Source organism: Oncorhynchus tshawytscha, linkage group LG02, assembly GCF_018296145.1.
Source record: "Oncorhynchus tshawytscha isolate Ot180627B linkage group LG02, Otsh_v2.0, whole genome shotgun sequence".
Classification (NCBI taxonomy): domain Eukaryota; kingdom Metazoa; phylum Chordata; class Actinopteri; order Salmoniformes; family Salmonidae; genus Oncorhynchus; species Oncorhynchus tshawytscha.
This window is the reverse complement of record NC_056430.1, coordinates 17,626,729-17,646,437: the sequence shown is the minus strand read 5'-3', so window position 1 is coordinate 17,646,437 and position 19,709 is coordinate 17,626,729. Positions and strand designations below refer to the sequence as shown.

The 19,709-nt window shown below is 42.6% G+C and overlaps 1 protein-coding gene and 1 long non-coding RNA gene across 2 annotated transcripts; one reads left to right on the top strand and one right to left on the bottom strand.

The window, feature by feature from the left end:
* Nucleotides 1-6,648: 6,648 nt before the first annotated feature.
* On the top strand, nucleotides 6,649-19,596 carry LOC112263057 (tumor necrosis factor receptor superfamily member 8). The gene is made up of 10 exons (XM_042331428.1): nucleotides 6,649-6,874; nucleotides 8,070-8,115; nucleotides 16,154-16,258; nucleotides 16,474-16,654; nucleotides 16,905-17,119; nucleotides 17,283-17,438; nucleotides 17,626-17,781; nucleotides 18,035-18,054; nucleotides 18,158-18,410; nucleotides 19,188-19,596. The coding sequence occupies exons 1-10, from the start codon at nucleotides 6,815-6,817 to the stop codon at nucleotides 19,415-19,417; spliced, it is 1,422 nt and encodes a 473-aa protein (XP_042187362.1). The 5' UTR covers nucleotides 6,649-6,814; the 3' UTR covers nucleotides 19,418-19,596.
* LOC121847930 lies at nucleotides 17,637-19,257 on the bottom strand. The gene is made up of 3 exons (XR_006084807.1): nucleotides 18,830-19,257; nucleotides 18,275-18,380; nucleotides 17,637-17,756 (listed from the first exon to the last, which is right to left on the bottom strand). It is a non-coding gene; the product is annotated as an uncharacterized LOC121847930 (long non-coding RNA).
* Nucleotides 19,597-19,709: the final 113 nt, after the last annotated feature.

Here is a 19,709-nt window from a genome sequence, read left to right as displayed (position 1 = left end):
GGGACCACGCAGCCGTCATACCGCTCAGGAAGGAGATGCATTCTGTCTCCTAGAGATGAATGTACTTTGATGCAAAAAGTGCAAATCAATCCCAGAACAACAGCAAAGGACCTTGTGAAGATGCTGGAAGAAACAGGTACAAAAGTATCTATATCCACAGCAAAATGAGTCCTATATCGACATAACCTGAAAGGCGGCTCAGCAAGGAAGAAGCCACTGCTCCAAAACATCCATAAAAAAGACAGACTATGGTTTGCAACTGCACATGGGGACAAAGATCGTACTTTTTGGAGAAATGTCTTCTGATGAAACAAAAATACTGTTTGGCCATAATGACCAGCGTCATGTTCAGAGAAAAAGGGGGAGGTTTGCAAGCCACTTCACAAAATAGATGGCATCTTGAGAAGGAAAATTATATTGGAGCAACATCTCATTACATCAGTCAGGAAGTTAAAGCGTGGTCGCAAATGGGTCTTCCAAATGGACAATGACCCCAAGCATACTTCCAAACTTGTGGCAAAATGACTAAAGGACAATAAGATCAAGGTATTGGAGTGGCCATCACAAAGCCCTGACCTCAATCCGATAGAAAATTTGTGGGCAGAACTGAAAAAGAGTGTGCGAGCAAGGAGGCCTACAAACCTGACTCTTATGAGCTCTGTCAGGAGGAATGGGCCAAAATTCACCCAACTTATTGTGGGAAGCTTGTGGAAGGCTACCCAAATTTTTTTACCCAAGTTAAACTATTTAAAGGCAATGCTACCAAATACTAATTGAGTGTATGTAAACTTCTGACCCACTGGGAATGTGATGAAATAAATAAAAGCTGAAATAAATTATTCTCTCTACGACTATTCTGACATTTCACATTCTTAAAATAAAGTGGTGATCCTAACTGACCTAAGACAGGGAATATTTACTAGGATTAAATGTCAGGAATTGTGAAAAACTTATTTAGAGTTTAAATGTATTTGGCTAAGATGTATGTAAACTTCCGACAACTGTATTTCATACCATCTATTGCATCTTGCCTATGTGGCACGGCCATCTCTCATCCATATATTTATATGTATATATATTCTTATTCCATCTCTTTATTGCATTTGTGTGTACAAGGTAGTTGTTATGAATTTGTTAGATTACTTGTTAGATATTACTACACTGTCAGAACTAGAAGCACAAGCATTTCGCTACACTCGCATTAACATCTGCCAACCATGTTCATTTGATTTCTTTATACATTTCAAATCTTCCCAATGAAAAAGCATGATAATAGTAATAATCCTTGTAAAATGCAGAAAGACTCTCTTAAAAATAACTAGTCAACAGAGAGAGAAATTGAGCCAAGAACAATTACACAGGAACTTAATGACCTGTTGCGACGTAGAGCAGAATTCATTTATGCAAAGGATGTGACAAAAACACTATTTTCAATGGAGTAGTCCTAGCCACTTACTGTCACTTCAGTTTAAACATGCTGAAACAAGATTAATACAGTTGATCAGATCTACTAGGGGATTGAAATCTGGATCCTACAGAAATAAATGCCACTTTTAGAGCATATTATTCAGATTTATACAGTTCATCATATAGCTTTGATACTTCTGCTTGTCGGCAGTTCCTGGAGAACCTTAAGTTGCCCAAACATTCTCAAGAATATATAATTTTATTAGAGGAACCTGTCACTTTATCTGAACTGAAAGCTGCTTTTTTAAATAAGATAGATAAAAATCGCCTGGTATTGATGGAATACCTCCTGAACTCATTCTCAACTGTTGGGATGAGCTAGGACCTAACATTTCTATTGAAAAAGTACAATTCCACAGAAACATCAATACAGCTATTATATCCCTAAGAAAGGAAAAGACCTCACAAATTGTGCTAATTTTCGGCCAATGAGTTTAATCGGAACATAAATGAAGATGTATGCCAAAGTTCTAGTCAAGAGATAGTTATTAACAAGCTCATACATCCTGAACAAACAGGGTTTATTAAGGATCGTCAGGCAGCCGATAACGTGTGCCGCCTGTTTCATGTGGTTGTTGAGGCTTCCAATCTGGATACACCGTGTGCTGTGCTATCATTAGATGCAGAGAAAGCCTTTGACTGCTTAGAGTGGGAATATCTATGGCTTGTTCTTGAACATTTTGGTTTTGGGACCAGATTTATACAAATGATTCGCCCCATACATGTAAATCATTCTTCTATTATATCTACTGGCACTACCCATTCTAATCCATTTATCATACAACGAGGACGTAAACAAGGCTGTCCCACCTCCACTATGCTATTTGCTCCCTCTTGAACCGCTGGCACAAAGCAGACGTCAACATTAGGCTTCCTCACATATCAAAATCAAACAAACTGAACAAGCAATTTCTCTGTATGTAGATGACATACTGCTCTACGTCGCAAACGCTCAGAAATCCCTCCAGCCAATAATGTCTATTTTCCGATCAACTGGTCTACATCAGCTCTACTAGCTCTTAACTCAGCTATGGGAAGCGTGCAACTACCACCCATGATCCCAGTGAAGAAACAAATCACGTACTTAGGCATTACCATATCCCCCTCTATTCACACTACTGGCAGGAGGAACTACTTAGAAACCTTTCAAAAGATCCAAAAATACAGAAAAAGATGGTCTGATATGGCCACTTCTTTGCATGCTAGAATCTCAATGATCAAAATCTCAATTATCCTTCCTCATATCAATTTTATGAGTTCCATGTTACCACTGCCTCCTCCTATAGACCATTGGTCTCAACTTTACTCTGTCATAAAGAAGTTAATTTGGGGGAGAAAGAGACCACAGATTAAATATGCAACACTACAGAGAACAAAAGCATCAGGTGGACTTGCAGTTCCTAATCAAAAAAATGTATCACCTATCATTCCAAATGAATTTCCTGAAGACCTGGTTAAACCCAGAGGCTTCTGTTCCTTGGCGTGCTGTAGAAAAGTCAATAGTTTCACCAATTAGATTACAAGATGTATTCTTTTCTGGATTGACTCCTAGAAAATGTGTGTTATTGTTTGGACCCATTATAGCACACTCAGTAAATGTGTGGAAAGCTACAAAGAAGCATATGAGAACTAATCTTAAATTGCATTCATACTCGCCAATATGGCATAATAAATAATAATTATTGTGTAAGAAACCATTTATATCAGATTATTGGTTTAAGAAGGGTATGTATACTTTCAAAGACATTCAATTTGAATGGACTCCTCAGTTTCCAGGAAATCCACCAGTGTTTTAATGTCCAGGTTCATAATTTGTTCTTTACCTTCATCTCCGCCTATCCATGTGAGCCTATGGGGTCCCATGGGGAGCAGAACTAGCAGTACATCCATTGGTCAAACTTCTAAACGGACATGTGCCCCTCAAAAGCAGTGGAGAGAGAGAGAGCGAGAGAGTACTGGGGGAATGGCTGCAGGTCAAGCAGACACCGGATGACCACTAGGGGGTGTGGCAGGAGCAGATGTGACAATGAACCCCCCCAAGGGCGCCATCTGGTGCACAACCCAACTTGTCAGGGTGTGAGGTATGGAAATCCTTTTGATCTGGAGTGTAGACTGGAACATGGGAACGGTTAGCTTGGGATTGGGTCCTGGCAGAGGCACGAGGAACAGACCAGTCCCTCCTCCAGGTGCAATGACAACGGCGCCTGTGGTCCTGGACTGAGTTACTGTTAGATGGAGGAAGGCCAGTGATGAAGTCTAGAGCTATGTGTGACCAGGGGCGACTGGGTATGGGAAGAGGGCGAAGCACAGACCGAGCAGGCTGAGATGAATTCCCGAGCGTCTCTCACCATGGTGGGCCACCACAATCACTGCTGCAGTAAGGCGACAGTCCGGTTCATGCCAGGGTGACAGGTGAGGTGAGTAGCATGGGACAGCTGAAGAATTTCAGAGCAACTGAATCTGGCACAAACAAAGCCTTACAACAACCGTTTCCTGGATCAGACTGGTTCAGCTGAGCCTGACGAACACAGGACTCGATCTCCCAGGAGACAGCAGCAACGATGCAGGAGGATGGCATAATGGTTTCTGGCTCGGTACCTGTGTTGTCTGCGGTGAACTGACGGGAGAAGGCGTCAGGCTTGGTATTCTTAGATCTGGGGCAAGAAAGGTTATACAACCTGCTACTGGGGAGGGGAGCTCCAGGCTGGAGGTCAATAGCACAGTCGTACGAGCGATGAGGCGACAGAGACGAGGTGTGGTGCTTACTGAACACAGGAGCTAAACTGTGATACTCTGGAGGAACAGAAGACAGGTCCGGGGGTTCTGGAATGGACTGGAGTACAGACAAGGCAGGTGGGAGGACAGAATGTAGACAACTGGAATGACAAAATGCACTCCAAGTTGTAACCCTCCCGGTGGTCCAGTCAATCTGTGGGTTGTGTAGTTTTAATCATGGATGGCCCAGAACCAGAGGAGAATAGGGACTCATTTTTTCTTGGTGATTACCAGAGAGACGCTGGATGACTGGAACGGTTTTCTCACAGACACGGGAGAGAAGCTTACCGTTGAGAGCGTAGGCATCGAGAGGTGAATTAAGTGGAACAGTGTCCAGGCCCAACTGGTTGACAACACCTCGGTCCAAAAAGCTCTCGTCGGCACCTGAATCTATAAGAGCAGCTAGAGGAAAAGTCTGACTCTGCCACACAAGGTTGGCCTCAAACAGGGGTCTGGGGGAACATGGGCAGGCGATTTGACCAAATCGTATTTTACCCATATCCCCTGAGCCTCTTCTTGCTGGACGCAGGGAACAAGTGGAAACCAGGTGACCAACCTGGCCAGTATAGACAGCTCCTAGTATCGACACGCCGCTGCCTCTCCTCCGGAGATAGACGGTTCTGGCCGAGCTGCATGAATTCAGGTTCAGAACATGCCTGGGGTTGGGATACAGTCAGAGGAAAATAACAAGGCACTGAAGCAGATGTTAAGGAGCTTGCAACCTTAACTACCCTCTCCCTCCGACGCTCCCAGAGACGGTTGTCAATGCGGATAGTGAGAGAAATTAGTTAATCAAGATCAGGCTCCTCCCTGGACACCAACTCGTCATTTAGGGTCTCAGTGAGTGAGTTCCGGAATGCTCCCTGAAGAGCCTCCTCATCCCAGTCGCTCTCTGCGGCGAGGGTGCTGAACTCATATGCCATTTCAGCAACACTCTGGGAGCCTTGATGGAGGGACAGGAGTCGTTTAGCAGCGTCCTTTCCACAAACCGTGTGGTCGAAAACCTTTCTCATCTCCTCTGTGAATCTACTACAGGAGAAGCAAATGGGTGACTGTCCCTCCCACACAGCAGTGGCCCAGGAAAGCGCTGCTCCACAGAGGCAACCAATCAAAAACTACATCTTGGCTTGTTCACGAGCATAAGAGTAGGGCTCTTGCTCAAATACTTGTGAACATTGTACCAAAAAGGCCCTGCAGGTTCCAAGATTACCATCGTAGCGCTCTGGAGTAGGAACAAACGGCTCCCGGGGCGGAGAGGAGGGACAGGTTGTGAGCTTTGGGCGAAGGTAGTCTCCAGAAGGGTTTTAAGAGCTTGATCATGTTGATTGAGGGTAAACAGGTCCGGAGGGGAATCCTAGGGAGTGGTGGTGTGGTGAGTCCAGAACAGGGTAGCACGGTGGTGAGAAGTGGAACAGGAGACAGGAGCCAGAGTCAGGGCAGCAAAACTGCAGTGAGAGGATAAACAGCATCAAGCAGGGAAACAGGTACAGCAGGGTAACAGGATCTTGAATAATAATAACGGCTAGAAGCATAAACTGACTGAGCAGAGATTACGATCTGGCAGAGTGGAAGTGGCAGAACTGAGTATTTGCAGATAATGGAACGAGTTGTAGCTGGTAGGTATCTGCGGACTCTAGCACACCTGTCCCCAACCACACCATCACACACAAACAGAAAGGGAGGGAGAGAGAGTGTACTGGGGTACAGCAGATTTACTATGTAATGTTAATTTATTTGTTTTTATCCCATGATTTATTTTACATGCTAGCACATTGCCGGTGAGGGGTGGGGGGGATTTTATACATTATAAATTCATAATGTATTGTATGAATCCTATGAATTGAAATAATAAAAACTAGAAAGTAAATGCTATAAATAATTTCAAATTCTTTATATTATGCAAACCAGATGGCACAATTGTTTTGTTTTTAAAATTCGAAGCTATAGAGGTATGGCTCGGGAAAATGTCCCCTTTATCACACAATTGGAATTGTCTATACTAAAATCAACACTCAAGATCTTCAAGTTTATATCAGAAAGTTGGTGTTAAGTGATGCCTCTAGTAATTTTAGTGATGCCTCTCGTAGTTTATATCAGAAAGTTGGTTTTAGTGAAGCCTCTAGTAACGTGTCTGGGTACCAGTCTTTTTAGCTAACATTCTGATATTTGACAAATGACAGAAGCGGCAAGGAGTGTAATGTAATAAATGAACAGATGGCAATCAGGCTAAGCCTCTAGTGCTGTAAATTCTTCACCACAGGTGTGATCTGGGAAAACCAGAATTTAAATTTCGCGTAAATTCTTCATTATCTGATATGTTGCCCGAGTCGGTCCACGAGCGATTACCACAGATGGAAATGGCCAACACCCGCGCTATGTTAATCTGCTTCTTTATTGGACAACCCACTGACGACATAACCCCGCCAAACTCGAACATGAACAAAACCTCCACTGCATCTATTTGAGCACCTTGATCAGAGAGAGATTCAATCTGGCATGGTAAATCAACACGTTTCGGCTTGTTTCTTTTGAAAAACGACATTTTTTACAACTAGCATCTCAGTAGTTTGAAATGGATTATCAACGCCGTATTACCTCATATCCTTTGAGAATACTTTGCTTTTTTAATCTGGTGAGTAGCCTAGGCAACCGTATGTTTTACTGATGCGATTGGGTTTAGTTTAGGTAGACCTAATGTAATTGCATGTTTAATGAGGAGGATGATGAGACCTAGTAAATTATTATGAGTACATGTTTATGATTATTGTGGAGATGATGATGGTGGTTTATTATCATATGTTATTATGATTGTTGTTATTGGTGTTTTTATTTGTGTTTATAATAAATATTTTATAGTTACAATTAAAGTAGTCTGTTACATTTGACATTGTTATAAATGGCAGTGTAACCATTATTCTTAAATGTAACACTATTCTCTCTTGGTTGATACATGTTTTAATAATGGAAAATAGCCTGCAGGTAAGTGAACAAGAAAGAAATGACTAGGTAGCCACTGCTCTTACAGGAACAGAAACCTTTTTAACCAAAACCCCAGCGAGGCCTGATGGTAATTGGTCCTATACTGCCAGTAAAAAGTCATTCTGGTATTGTACATAGTTATATGTAGAGCAGGTCATCCACTGAAATCAAGAATGCTCTCATAACATGTTAGTTAACACCAGGGGGTTAGTTTATTGACTGTTTTATAAAGCTTATCAATCTGAAAGAACTGTTAATATAAGAGTTTAAATTGTGTAGTTTTTTTTGTTGTTGTTGCTTAACAAAAACTTTACTTATGACAGCACTATTATTGATTTGGCCTAATATTATTTTGATTGCCAGTAGCCTACAGCCAAAATAAGCTTAATATGTGTCAACATGAACTTGAATGTGGAGCTCAAGATGACCCTTTGGAATTTGTCCACTTAGTCAAACAATCTTTCCCAATAGGGAGATAATCCTATACTATTACTACAAATAATAATAATAATAATAATAACTAGTTTTATAATACTATTCAGTTTTTTGTTTTGTATCATATTTTTTTTTAACCAATAATTTGTTGGTTTGTTTGTGTGGGTGGTTTTGCCAGGTACTTGTTGGTACATTCTGTCACATTGGTCACTGTTTTCTGAACTGGATACTGGTTTGTGGTTTTGAGAGGAAATTTAGGTGTCCTGTAGATAAGTGAGAGGTGGCCTTGGCATTTCCATCGTGCGTGCAATGTTCGTCATAGCTGACGTTCACTCTGGGAACTGAAATATCCTGTTGTTGCGAAATAAAATAATGATTATTCTAATGAAAAATATTCTCCCTCTCTCTCTCAGGTTTGTTCTGTGTTGTTGTCTAGCTGTCCTCCTACCTGTGACTCAGGTAACGTAATCAGCTTCCCCCTGATCTAGAGTGCAAAAGTGTGGTGAAAGATTACACTTGTCTCACAGTAGTTACGTGTCCATCTAATTGGCAACATATCTTCATGGGAATATTTTGAAATCCACTTAAAAACAATATTCGCATTTTCCCACCTGAGATGTTTCCATCAAATTGACCAGTTGCGGAGAAAAGGCTGTGCGTGATGACGTGCTGCAAATAAACATAACTTTTTCGGTTAAATTCTCATGTACCAAATAAAGAATACAAGTTAAATGGGTTTCCATCGAATTTTCAACTCTACTAATGGTTTTGTAAAAATAAATGACTGATGGTTTTGTTAAAAAAAACGTTTAGCCTTATATTGCAAATGTGCCCACTCTGGTCTTGGCACATGCGCTCTAGCCAACAGCTGCCAGAAACATTGCGGGTAGGATAGCCTACATCCGGGTCATTCCACCCAGGGCCGAGTGTCTGCGGGTTTTTGTTTTTTCCTTTCAATTAAAACCTAGACAACCAGGTGAGGGGAGTTCCTTACTAATTTTTGACCTTAATTCAATCAATCAAGTACAAGGGTGGAGCGAAAACCCACAGACACGCATCCCTCTGTGGAATGAGTTTGACACATGGAGCCTACATGATGAGATTATTATGGATGAAAGAGCGATATTATTTGTATTATAAACAGTAGCGGTGCGTGGGTAAAATGTGTTGTGCGATGTTTGCTCAATAACCTGTTAGTTCAACTTCATATGCCTTGAAACCGTGATATATAAGCCTAAAACCGAGACAATAAAAAAACACAGTGGCAGAATAAATTCAACCACACGTTTGTTTCCTTCCAAAACCGGAATGTCCACAAAACAAATTGCATGTACAAACAGTTACATGACCTGCAGCATGGTCAATCAATGTAATGTTTCAAGCATTTTCGGAATACTAAGGAACGATTGACTTAGAACCACCGAGTTAAGTCGCAAAGAAAACAGGAGCTGCCTCCACTATTCCAGAACCATTTCAACTTCGACATTTCAACGTCATCTAATTACCAATGCTTAGTCTAATACAGTGAAAACTAAAAACATACCAACAACGATTTAGTCCAATCAACAACGTAAGATACATATGATGTGGCTGTCCATGGTACTGATTTCTGTGTGCAAATATGTGTGTGCGTGCAAGTAGAAAAAAACATGTTGACTCACTATTTATAGAGAAACGCCAACGTCATCCTCCTCTTTCATGTTGACTAAACGGTCTATGACTCTGTCATACAATACAGTACATGCTTTTTAGTTTTTGTTGTCCTAGGTTACCTGACTAAAATACTTGCTCTCCTAACTTATTTTCAAAGGAACGATAAGCCAGGCCAGGTAGTTAACATTAGCATACTACATCCACTGTAACTACATGTTGAACTACCATCATCTCAGGCCAGGGGCACAATGTATGAATTTATGGTTGGATCAGAATCACCAATATAATAATTTGGCTAAACAGAGAATTAAGTACAACCACAAGTCCACAGAAGAACAAATCATTGTGTGACTCCCAAGTTTACTTCCGTATGATGGTTATTATATCAATATTTCCATCACCATTTCTCGCATAATTAATTTTACCAAAACAAAAATATCCCATCTTGTCTTGCGCATTTTGTTTTGTCGATATTTGGAAAGTTTACTGACAAAATGTTACATTATCCGACATGTACGTTACTCGCATAAAAAGGTTGGATGGAAACGTGGTTACTGATACATGGTGAATTCACTTCATGCTTTCATTCAGCAAAATCTTTTTTAACCATTCAGCAATTGAAAATTGATTCAACACTGTCATAAACTGCCACTTCGGAGCCTATGATGAAACGTCATGGCACAGGAAGTAGCTGAGCACATACAGTGGGGCAAAATTGTGCAAGTTCTCCCACTTAAAAAGATGAGAGAGGCCTGTAGATTTTCATCATAGGTACACTTCAACTATGACAGACAAAATGAGAAAAGAAAATCCAGAAAATCACATTGTAGGATTTTTAATGAATTTATTTGCAAATTATGGTGGAAAATAAGTATTTGGTCAATAACAAAAGTTTATCTCAATACTTTGTTATATACCCTTTGTTGGCAATGACAGAGGTCAAACGTTTTCTGTAAGTCTTCACAAGGTTTTCACACACTGTTGCTGGTATTTTTGCCCATTCCACCATGCAGATCTCCTCTAGAGCAGTGATGTTTTGGGGCTGTTGCTGGACAACACGGACTTTCAACTCCCTCCAAAGATTTTCTATGGGGTTGAGATCTGGAGACTGGCTAGGCCACTCCAGGACCTTGAAATGCTTCTTACGAAGCCACTCCTTCGTTGCCCGGGCGGTGTGTTTGGGATCATTGTCATGCTGAAAGACCCAGCCACGTTTCATCTCCAATGCCCTTGCTGATGGAAGGAGGTTTTCACTCAAAATCTCACGATTCATGGCCCCATTCATTCTTTCCTTTACACGGATCAGTTGTCCTGGTCCCTTTGCAAAAAAACAGCCCCAAAGCATGATGTTTCCACCCCCATGCTTCACAGTAGGTATGGTGTTCTTTGGATGCAACTCAGCATTCTTTGTCCTCCAAACACGACGAGTTGAGTTTTTACAAAAAAGTTCTATTTTGGTTTCATCTGACCATATGACATTCTCCCAATCTTCTTCTGGATCATCCAAATGCTCTCTAGCAAACTTCAGACGGGCCTGGACATGTACTGGCTTAAGCAGGGGGACACGTCTGGCACTGCAGGATTTGAGTCCCTGGCGGCGTAGTGTGTTACTGATGGTAGGCTTTGTTACTTTGGTTCGAGCTCTCTGCAGGTCATTCACTAGGTCCCCCCGTGTGGTTCTGGGATTTTTGCTCACCATTCTTGTGATCATTTTGACCCCACGGGGTGAGATCTTGCGTGGAGCCTGAGATCGAGGGAGATTATCAGTGGTCTTGTATGTCTTCCATTTCCTAATAATTGCTCCCACAGTTGATTTCTTCAAACAAAGCTGCTTACCTATTGCAGACGTAGTCTTCCCAGCCTGGTGCAGGTCTACAATTTTGTTTCTGGTGTCCTTTGACAGCTCTTTGGTCTTGGCCATAGTGGAGTTTGGAGTGTGACTGTTTGAGGTTGTGGACAGGTGTCTTTTATACTGATAACAAGTTCAAACAGGTACCATTAATACAGGTAACGAATGCAGGACAGAGGAGCCTCTTAAAGAAGAAGTTACAGGTCTGTGAGAGCCAGAAATCTTGCTTGTTTGTAGGTGACAAAATACTTATTTTCCACCATAATTTGCAAATAAATTCATTAAAAATCCTACAATGTGATTTTCAGGATTTTTTTTCTCATTTTGTCTGTCATAGTTGAAGTGTACCTATGATGAAAATTACAAGCCTCTCTCATCTTTTTAAGTGGGCGAACTTGCACAACTGGTGGCTGACTAAATACTTTTTGGCCCCACTGTACATGTAACTGCCAAAAATAAAGGAAACACCAACACAAAGTGGTTTAATGGTGTTTGGCCACCACCAGCCCCAAGACAGCTTCAATCTACTTTGGCATAGATTTTAAAAGGGTCTGGAACTCTATTGGAAGGATGCGACACCATTCTTCCACGAGAAATTCCATAATTTGGTGTTTTGTTGATGGGGGTGTAAAACGCTGTCTCACCCCATAATCGAATCAAATTTTATTGGTCACATACACATATTTAGCAGATGTTATTGAGGCTGTAGCGAAATGCCTGCGTGTCTAGCTCCTGCAGTGGAGTAATATCTAACAATTCACAACAATACACACAGATCTAAAAGTAAAATAATGGAATTAAGAAATATATAAATATTAGGACAAGCAATGTCGGAGTCCAAATCAAATCAAATCAAATTTTATTTGTCACATACACATGGTTAGCAGATGTTAATGCGAGTGTAGCGAAATGCTTGTGCTTCTAGTTCCGACAATGCAGTAATAACCAACAAGTAATCTAACTAACAATTCCAAAACTACTATCTTATACACACTGTAAGGGGATAAAGAATATGTACATAAGGATATATGAATGAGTGATGGTACAGAGCAGCATAGGCAAGATACAGTAGATGGTATCGAGTACAGTATATACATATGAGATGAGTATGTAAACAAAGTGGCATAGTTAAAGTGGCTAGTGATACATGTATTACATAAGGATGCAGTTGATGATATAGAGTACAGTATATACGTATGCATATGAGATGAATAATGTAGGGTAAGTAACATTATATAAGGTAGCATTGTTTAAAGTGGCTCGTGATATATTTACATAATTTCCCATCAATTCCCATTATTAAAGTGGCTGGAGTTGAGTCAGTGTCAGTGTCAGTGTGTTGGCAGCAGCCACTCAATGTTAGTGGTGGCTGTTTAACAGTCTGATGGCCTTGAGATAGAAGCTGTTTTTCAGTCTCTCGGTCCCAGCTTTGATGCACCTGTACTGACCTCGCCTTCTGGATGACAGCGGGGTGAACAGGCAGTGGCTCGGTGGTTGATGTCCTTGATGATCTTTATGGCCTTCCTGTAACATCGGGTGGTGTAGGTGTCCTGGAGGGCAGGTAGTTTGCCCCCAGTGATGCGTTGTGCAGACCTCACTACCCTCTGGAGAGCCTTACGGTTGTGGGCGGAGCAGTTGCCGTACCAGGCGGTGATACAGCCCGCCAGGATGCTCTCGATTGTGCATCTGTAGAAGTTTGTGAGTGCTTTTGGTGACAAGCCAAATTTTTCAGCCTCCTGAGGTTGAAGAGGCGCTGCTGCGCCTTCTTCACGATGCTGTCTGTGTGAGTGGACCAATTCAGTTTGTCTGTGATGTGTATGCCGAGGAACTTAACTTGCTACCCTCTCCACTACTGTTCCATCGATGTGGATAGGGGGGTGTTCCCTCTGCTGTTTCCTGAAGTCCACAATCATCTCCTTAGTTTTGTTGACGTTGAGTGTGAGGTTATTTTCCTGACACCACACTCCGAGGGCCCTCACCTCCTCCCTGTAGGCCGTCTCGTCGTTGTTGGTAATCAAGCCTACCACTGTTGTGTCGTCCGCAAACTTGATGATTGAGTTGGAGGCGTGCGTGGCCACGCAGTCGTGGGTGAACAGGGAGTACAGGAGAGGGCTCAGAACGCACCCTTGTGGGGCCCCAGTGTTGAGGATCAGCGGGGTGGAGATGTTGTTGCCTACCCTCACCGCCTGGGGGCGGCCCGTCAGGAAGTCCAGTACCCAGTTGCACAGGGCGGGGTCGAGATCCAGGGTCTCGAGCTTGATGACGAGCTTGGAGGGTACTATGGTGTTGAATGCCGAGCTGTAGTCGATGAACAGCATTCTCACATAGGTATTCCTCTTGTCCAGATGGGTTAGGTCCGGAGTATAATATATATATATATATATATATATATATATATATATATATATATATATATGATGTGATGGAATGTATATTATGGACAGTATGTGGAAAGAATATTTAGTGTATCTGTAGAATACGTAGAGTAGAATAGTACATACAGCAATAGTTTAATAGGATGGCATTGACTAGAATACAGTATATACACACATATGAAATTAGTAATACAGCATGTAAACATTATTAAAGTGACCAGTGATTCCATGTCTCTGTACACAGGGCAGCAGCCTCTAAGGTGCAGGGTTGAGTAACCGGGTGGTTGTTGGCAAGTGACTAAGTTCAGAGCAGCGTACTGTGTGGAGGCTGACTAGTGAAGCCTATTTAACAGTCTGATGGCCTTGAGATTGAAAACAAACGCTTCTGTCTCTTGGTCCCAGTTTTGATGCATGTAAACCCCCTATGCTCCTTTGAGACCCCGCTTTCAAAGTCACTGAGATCTCTTCTTCTAGCCATGGTAGCCAAAATAATGTTCAACTGGGCATTTTTATACATGACCCTAAGCACGATGGGATGTTAATTGCTTAATTAACTCAGGAACCACACCTGTTTGGAAGCACCTGCTTTCAATATACTTTGTATCATTTACTCAAAGTGTTTCCTTTATTTTAGCTGTTATCTGTAGTTTTCTGTGGTTTTCGTGGCATGTCATACTCTTTTTGGCCAGACAGAATCAGATACATGGGCTACATATAGTAAGACAGAGGGGCACTGTTTTGCTCAATAGGATGCGTTTTCCGGTGTGAAATTGAAGGAAAGTTGGCTAGTGCACTGTTCGGATCACTGTTTTATATACTGCATACACTAGATGACTGACATTGGTTTGGATGTTGGAATCATTTTGGATAAACTTGCAAAGGTAACCTACTTTTGTGTCGCCGGCCCTGTTTGTGTACTGTCTAACAGAGACTAATTTAAGTACTTACTCTTCAACTTCCTTTTTCGTCCTATGTTGTTGCACAAACCACAAAACACTTCCTTATGACACAGCTGCAATATGTAACTTTTTGGGCGGCCACAACAAATTCACATAGAGTGTGAGTTATAGATCTGTCATTCTCATTGACAGCAAGTCTAAGAAGAGCTGGTCATGGGTGCACCTCAGCCACGCTCAAGGTACTAAATGATATCATAACTGCCATCGATAAAAGACAGTACTGTGCAGCCGTATTCATCGACCTGGCCAATGCTTTCGACTCTGTCAATCACCGTATTCTTATCGGCAGACTCAATAGCCTTTGGTTTCTCAAATGACTGCCTCGCCTGGTTCACCAACTACTTCTCAGACAAAGTTCAGTGTGTCAAATCTGAGGGCCTGTTGTCCGGACCTCTGGCAGTCTCTATGGGGGTACCACGGGGTTCAATTCTTGGGCCGACTCTTTCCTCTGTATATATCAACGATGTCGCTCTTGCTGCGGGTGATTCCCTGATCCACCTCTATGCAGACGACACCATTCTATATACTTCTGGCCCTTCTTTGGACACTGTGTTAACTAACCTCCAAACAAGCTTCAATGCCATACAACACTCCTTCTGTGGCCTCCAACTGCTCTTAAACGCTAGTAAAACCAAATGCATGCTTTTCAACCGTTCACAGCCCGCACCCACCCGCCCGATTAGCATCACTACTCCGGACGGTTCTGACCTAGAATACGTGGACAACTACAAATACCTAGGTGTCTGGCTAGACTGTAAACTCTCCTTCCAGACTCATATCAAACATCTCCAATCCAAAATCAAATCTAGAATCGGCTTTCTATTTCGCAACAAAGCCTCCTTCACTCAAACTTACCCTAGTAAAACTGACTATCCTACCGATCCTCGACTTCGGCGATGTAATCTACAAAATAGCTTCCAATACTCTACTCAGCAAACTGGATGCAGTCTATCACAGTGCCATCTGTTTTGTTACCAAAGCCCCTTATACCACCCACCACTGCGACCTGTACGCTCTAGTTGGCTGGCCCTCGCTACATATTCATCGCCAGACCCACTGACTCCAGATCAACTATAAGTCTATGCTAGGTAAAGCTCCGCCTTATCTCAGCTCATTGGTCACGATAACAACACCCACCCGTACCACGCGCTCCAGCAGGTATATCTCACTGGTCATCCCCAAAGCTGCCAACACCTCCTTTGGCCACCTTTCCTTCCAGTTCTCTGTTGCCAGTGACTGGAACGAATTGCAAAAATCGCTGAAGCTGGAGACTTACATTTCCCTCACTAACTTTAAACATCAGCTATCTGAGCTGCTAAATGATCGCTGCAGCTGTACATAGTCCATCTGTAAATAGCCCACCCAATCTACCAATCTAAATTAGGCTAACTATTATAATTTTAGCAACCAGGAACTGGCAGAGTGATGTCTGCATATTGCATCTTTAAAAGGAAAGATTGGTTGTGGTTTGCAGGCAACTTCACATTCAGAACAGTCTTTGGGGAATCATTCTTCCATTCCTGGATCTTAACTTCAGTGAACCCATTGTACTTACTAAAGTGACAATGCATTGAGAGAGAGAAAGATTTAGGGAAGGAATGAGTGTGTAATCAGGATGTTGATACATTATGTGAACACCTCTCTGTCATTTGTGTTTGTAGGCTTCATCATTAACAAGTGTAAGTGTGTCCCTTGTCCCGATGGCTACTACTGGTACAAGCTTAATGGCCGTCCTAAGTGTGACTTCTGTACTGAAGCCTGCTCAGGTAACTTTTAGATATAGGCATTACCTTGTGTTAGTTAATTCCTCTACACAATAGACATCATACCCATAATGTGTAGTTTAACTCAAGGTAACAATAGTTTCATGTAAAATGCTGCCGTTATTTTACTTTTGAATAGAGTGGATAAACATATTCAGAGCAAATGTCTCATTGATAATTTGTGTGTTTGTGTGTCTTGTCTTTGTTGGTGGGCAAAGTTGATCGGCACTTGACACAGGTGAAGGAATGCCGCCGGGACTCAAACCGGGAGTGCCACTGTGACAGGGGCTTTTTCTGTGCCAGCACTGCCCAGTATACCTGCAGGAGGTGTAAACCGTGCGTGTCTGGCACCTTCTCCAACACAGCAAACCTAGCCACGTCCTGCAAACCCCACACAGTGTGAGTCCACAGCTACAGAACACTGGTACCGAGCACCACATGCACTGTACTGATTCACATGTTGTCTACCTATAAATATCTCAAATATGATGCTGTAGCTCCTTCTACTGGATTTGAGTAATTTGAAACTAACAATTGTACCCAAGGCCTACTTTTACAGTAAATGAAATTATTATTAGTACTAGTAGTATCGAACACTGTACTTTCTCATTTAGATAAACACGTTATCTCCTGGCTTCTCTCCTATCAGTTGTGGCCATAAGGGAATGATCATGGTAACAGAGGGCACTGCCTCTCAGGATCGTGTGTGTGCCCAGACTTCCCCCACCTCTCCTACAACTACTGCACCTCCACCTGCTCAAAGCTCAAAGATGTCCCTTCGTTCTGCTATATCCAGTGGTGTCGGCACCAACAGAGAACTCCTCATCGCGAGATCCGCATCTCGACTGGTTTGGTCTCCTGAGGGTATGGCTCTTAGAAAAGCTTTCTCATACTTGAGTGAAATCCAAGCATTTCCTGCTCTGTCCCTGGAGCGTTTTAACAAGCTTCACCAGTCAAGTACTAGAGGTCTTGTTGTCCCGTGACGTCACCCTGCCATTTAATCACACATGTTGTCTATTTATTCCAGACGTTCTCATCAGGTCCTCTCTGTCCCAAGCCAGGAGAGACCCCTCCATCTCCCTCCCAACCAAGCTCACCACCAGGAGAAAGCCATGCAAGGTGGACAGTGACACCTCACCTGCAGAGTCTGCCTCTGCACCCCCTCTTACCACAAAAGACAATGGTATAGTTCTCAAAAGACTAGAGTATCCCCTCTCTCAATTTCTACTAGATGTGACAATTCAGAATTCTTTCAGAAATGAATTTGTAGTTGGTGTAGTCCTTTAAATGGTCTGTTATATTCAGTGAAGGTAACATAACACTGACAGGTTCACCACTACAGCCTGCTTCTGTCTCTCTGTTCACCCCAGACTCACCTCATCTCCCAGTCCCAGCCTCTGGACAGAGCCCTCCCAGTCTCCCTTTGCTGCTGCTGATAGTTGGGCTCCTAGGGGTCACTCTGCTGCTGATTGGTTACTTTGTGGGGTGTAGGGGGAGGTCACTGGAGTCCATGCACAAGTGGAAAGGTGAGAGAGTAAAGTGGTTAGATAACAAACACATATGCAGTGATGCATGGAATTTTTCTATAAGACACAGTAAGTAAATAAATACACTAGCAACAATTATTGACAAAGCGAACCCTAACACCACCTATACTCCCCTGCAGGGGGAGACAGTGAAACATTGTGTGTATACATACGTGAAAAACAATGTATTTTGATTACTATTATACTCAGTCTAAGACTTGACCACTTATAAATATAATTTTGATTCCTTTAGGTCCAATATTTGGGAAATATGTGAGTACAGTACTTATTCTCTAGTTGCATAAAGTTTGAATCAAACTACTGTCCATTGTTGCTAGAAGTATAAATGTTGACTTCTCTACCTTGGGACAACCAGATTTGTAAGGAAAGTCTGAGAGGGAGCTATAAAGCGTGGGAGTGCCAGCCTTGTCCTGCTGCCCTACAGACGGCTTCCTATAAGCAGGCCAAGCTGCCAAAGGAGAGAATCCCACACCTGGAGGCCCAGCATCTTCTGGGGAGGGAGACTGGGGGAGATCCTAGACGGGAGGGTACAGGGTCACAACCTCCAGGGGGCATGCAGAATGTCTCAGTAGATCCCTCTGGAGGTGAAAACATTAGCAACATAGTAGGTAGGTGTAGTGGATCACTCTGCACTGTTACTGATTTATTAAATGCATGAATGTCATATTATTACACTATATATGTTATGCTTGCGTGATGTGCAGACACATTTGGAGAGTCATATTTTCTGCTACATTGTCCAATAACTAGGGCCTAGAGCCCTCAAACTCAACTCTGGACCTCAAAACGCTGGACCTTTTTTTTCATAGTTCCCCTTTAATCAGGGATTGATTTAGATCTGAGACACCAGGTGGATGCAATTAATTATCAGGTAGAAAAGAAAACCAGCAAGCTCGGACCTCGTAGGGTAAGAGTTGATTACCCCTGGCCTAAAGGGCCGGGAAAACTCAGGTCTGGAAAAATGTGACTCCGTGTTCTGCACAAGGAAGTGAGTTTTTTTTTTAACATGCATCCGAGTTCACATTACCCGTTCCAGTTGTTTTCTTTGGCCGTGAGTTGAGACATACTTCTTCTAGTTTGAACTTCCTGTTAACGTTTCCCTGCCAAGAAACAGTAGCACCAGTGCAGTGCATACTTTAAATCAGGGTCAGAGGTTAATTTAGTGAGGATACAGGAAGCCAGAATCATGCATACAAAAACAGAAGCATATGCTGCTGAGTGATGCCAGCTTTTCACTTCCTCTCCTGTCATATTGTTAATTTATTACACTGCTAAGTCCACCAGGTTTTACATCAGCATTTACTGTGCATAATATATATACATTTATGTCACCTGTTTCAATAGTTTCATCTGATAATGTTTGTGCTTGTTGGTGTTTGATTCAGGGTCCATATACATCTACTCTCCAGGGACGGTTGTCCTGGGATCCAACAAATCAGACAGGGAGGGGGATCAAGGGGAGAGTGGAGGAGAGGGCTGTCCCCTCACCAGCAAGCCCCAGCAGGAGTCCTCCTACCCACTCCCTTGGGGCTCCGCTCTGGGGCCAGAGAGAATGATTACGCCGAAGGATACCTGCAAAGAGCTGAGCTACCCCGTCCCAGCCACCAGCAATTGAAAACTATTTAAAAAATGGTGAGGGGGTGTGAGGGGGAGCAGGTTCAGTCAATATCATACTGTCTCTGGGAGAGTGGAGACTGAATATTATTTGCTACTGTAAAGACAGACTGAATTGCAAAATCCACTGGGGTCTATGGGCCTTCTATTATTAAAGAGTGACAACTTGTTTGAACTGCATGTTATGGTCTTACTTCACAGCAGCAGTGCTGGGACAGTACCTAAGAGAGGAATGCGTGTTCTGTATGATATGCGGTGATGACGCTGTGAGTTGGAGTTTCCCATGCTAGGTT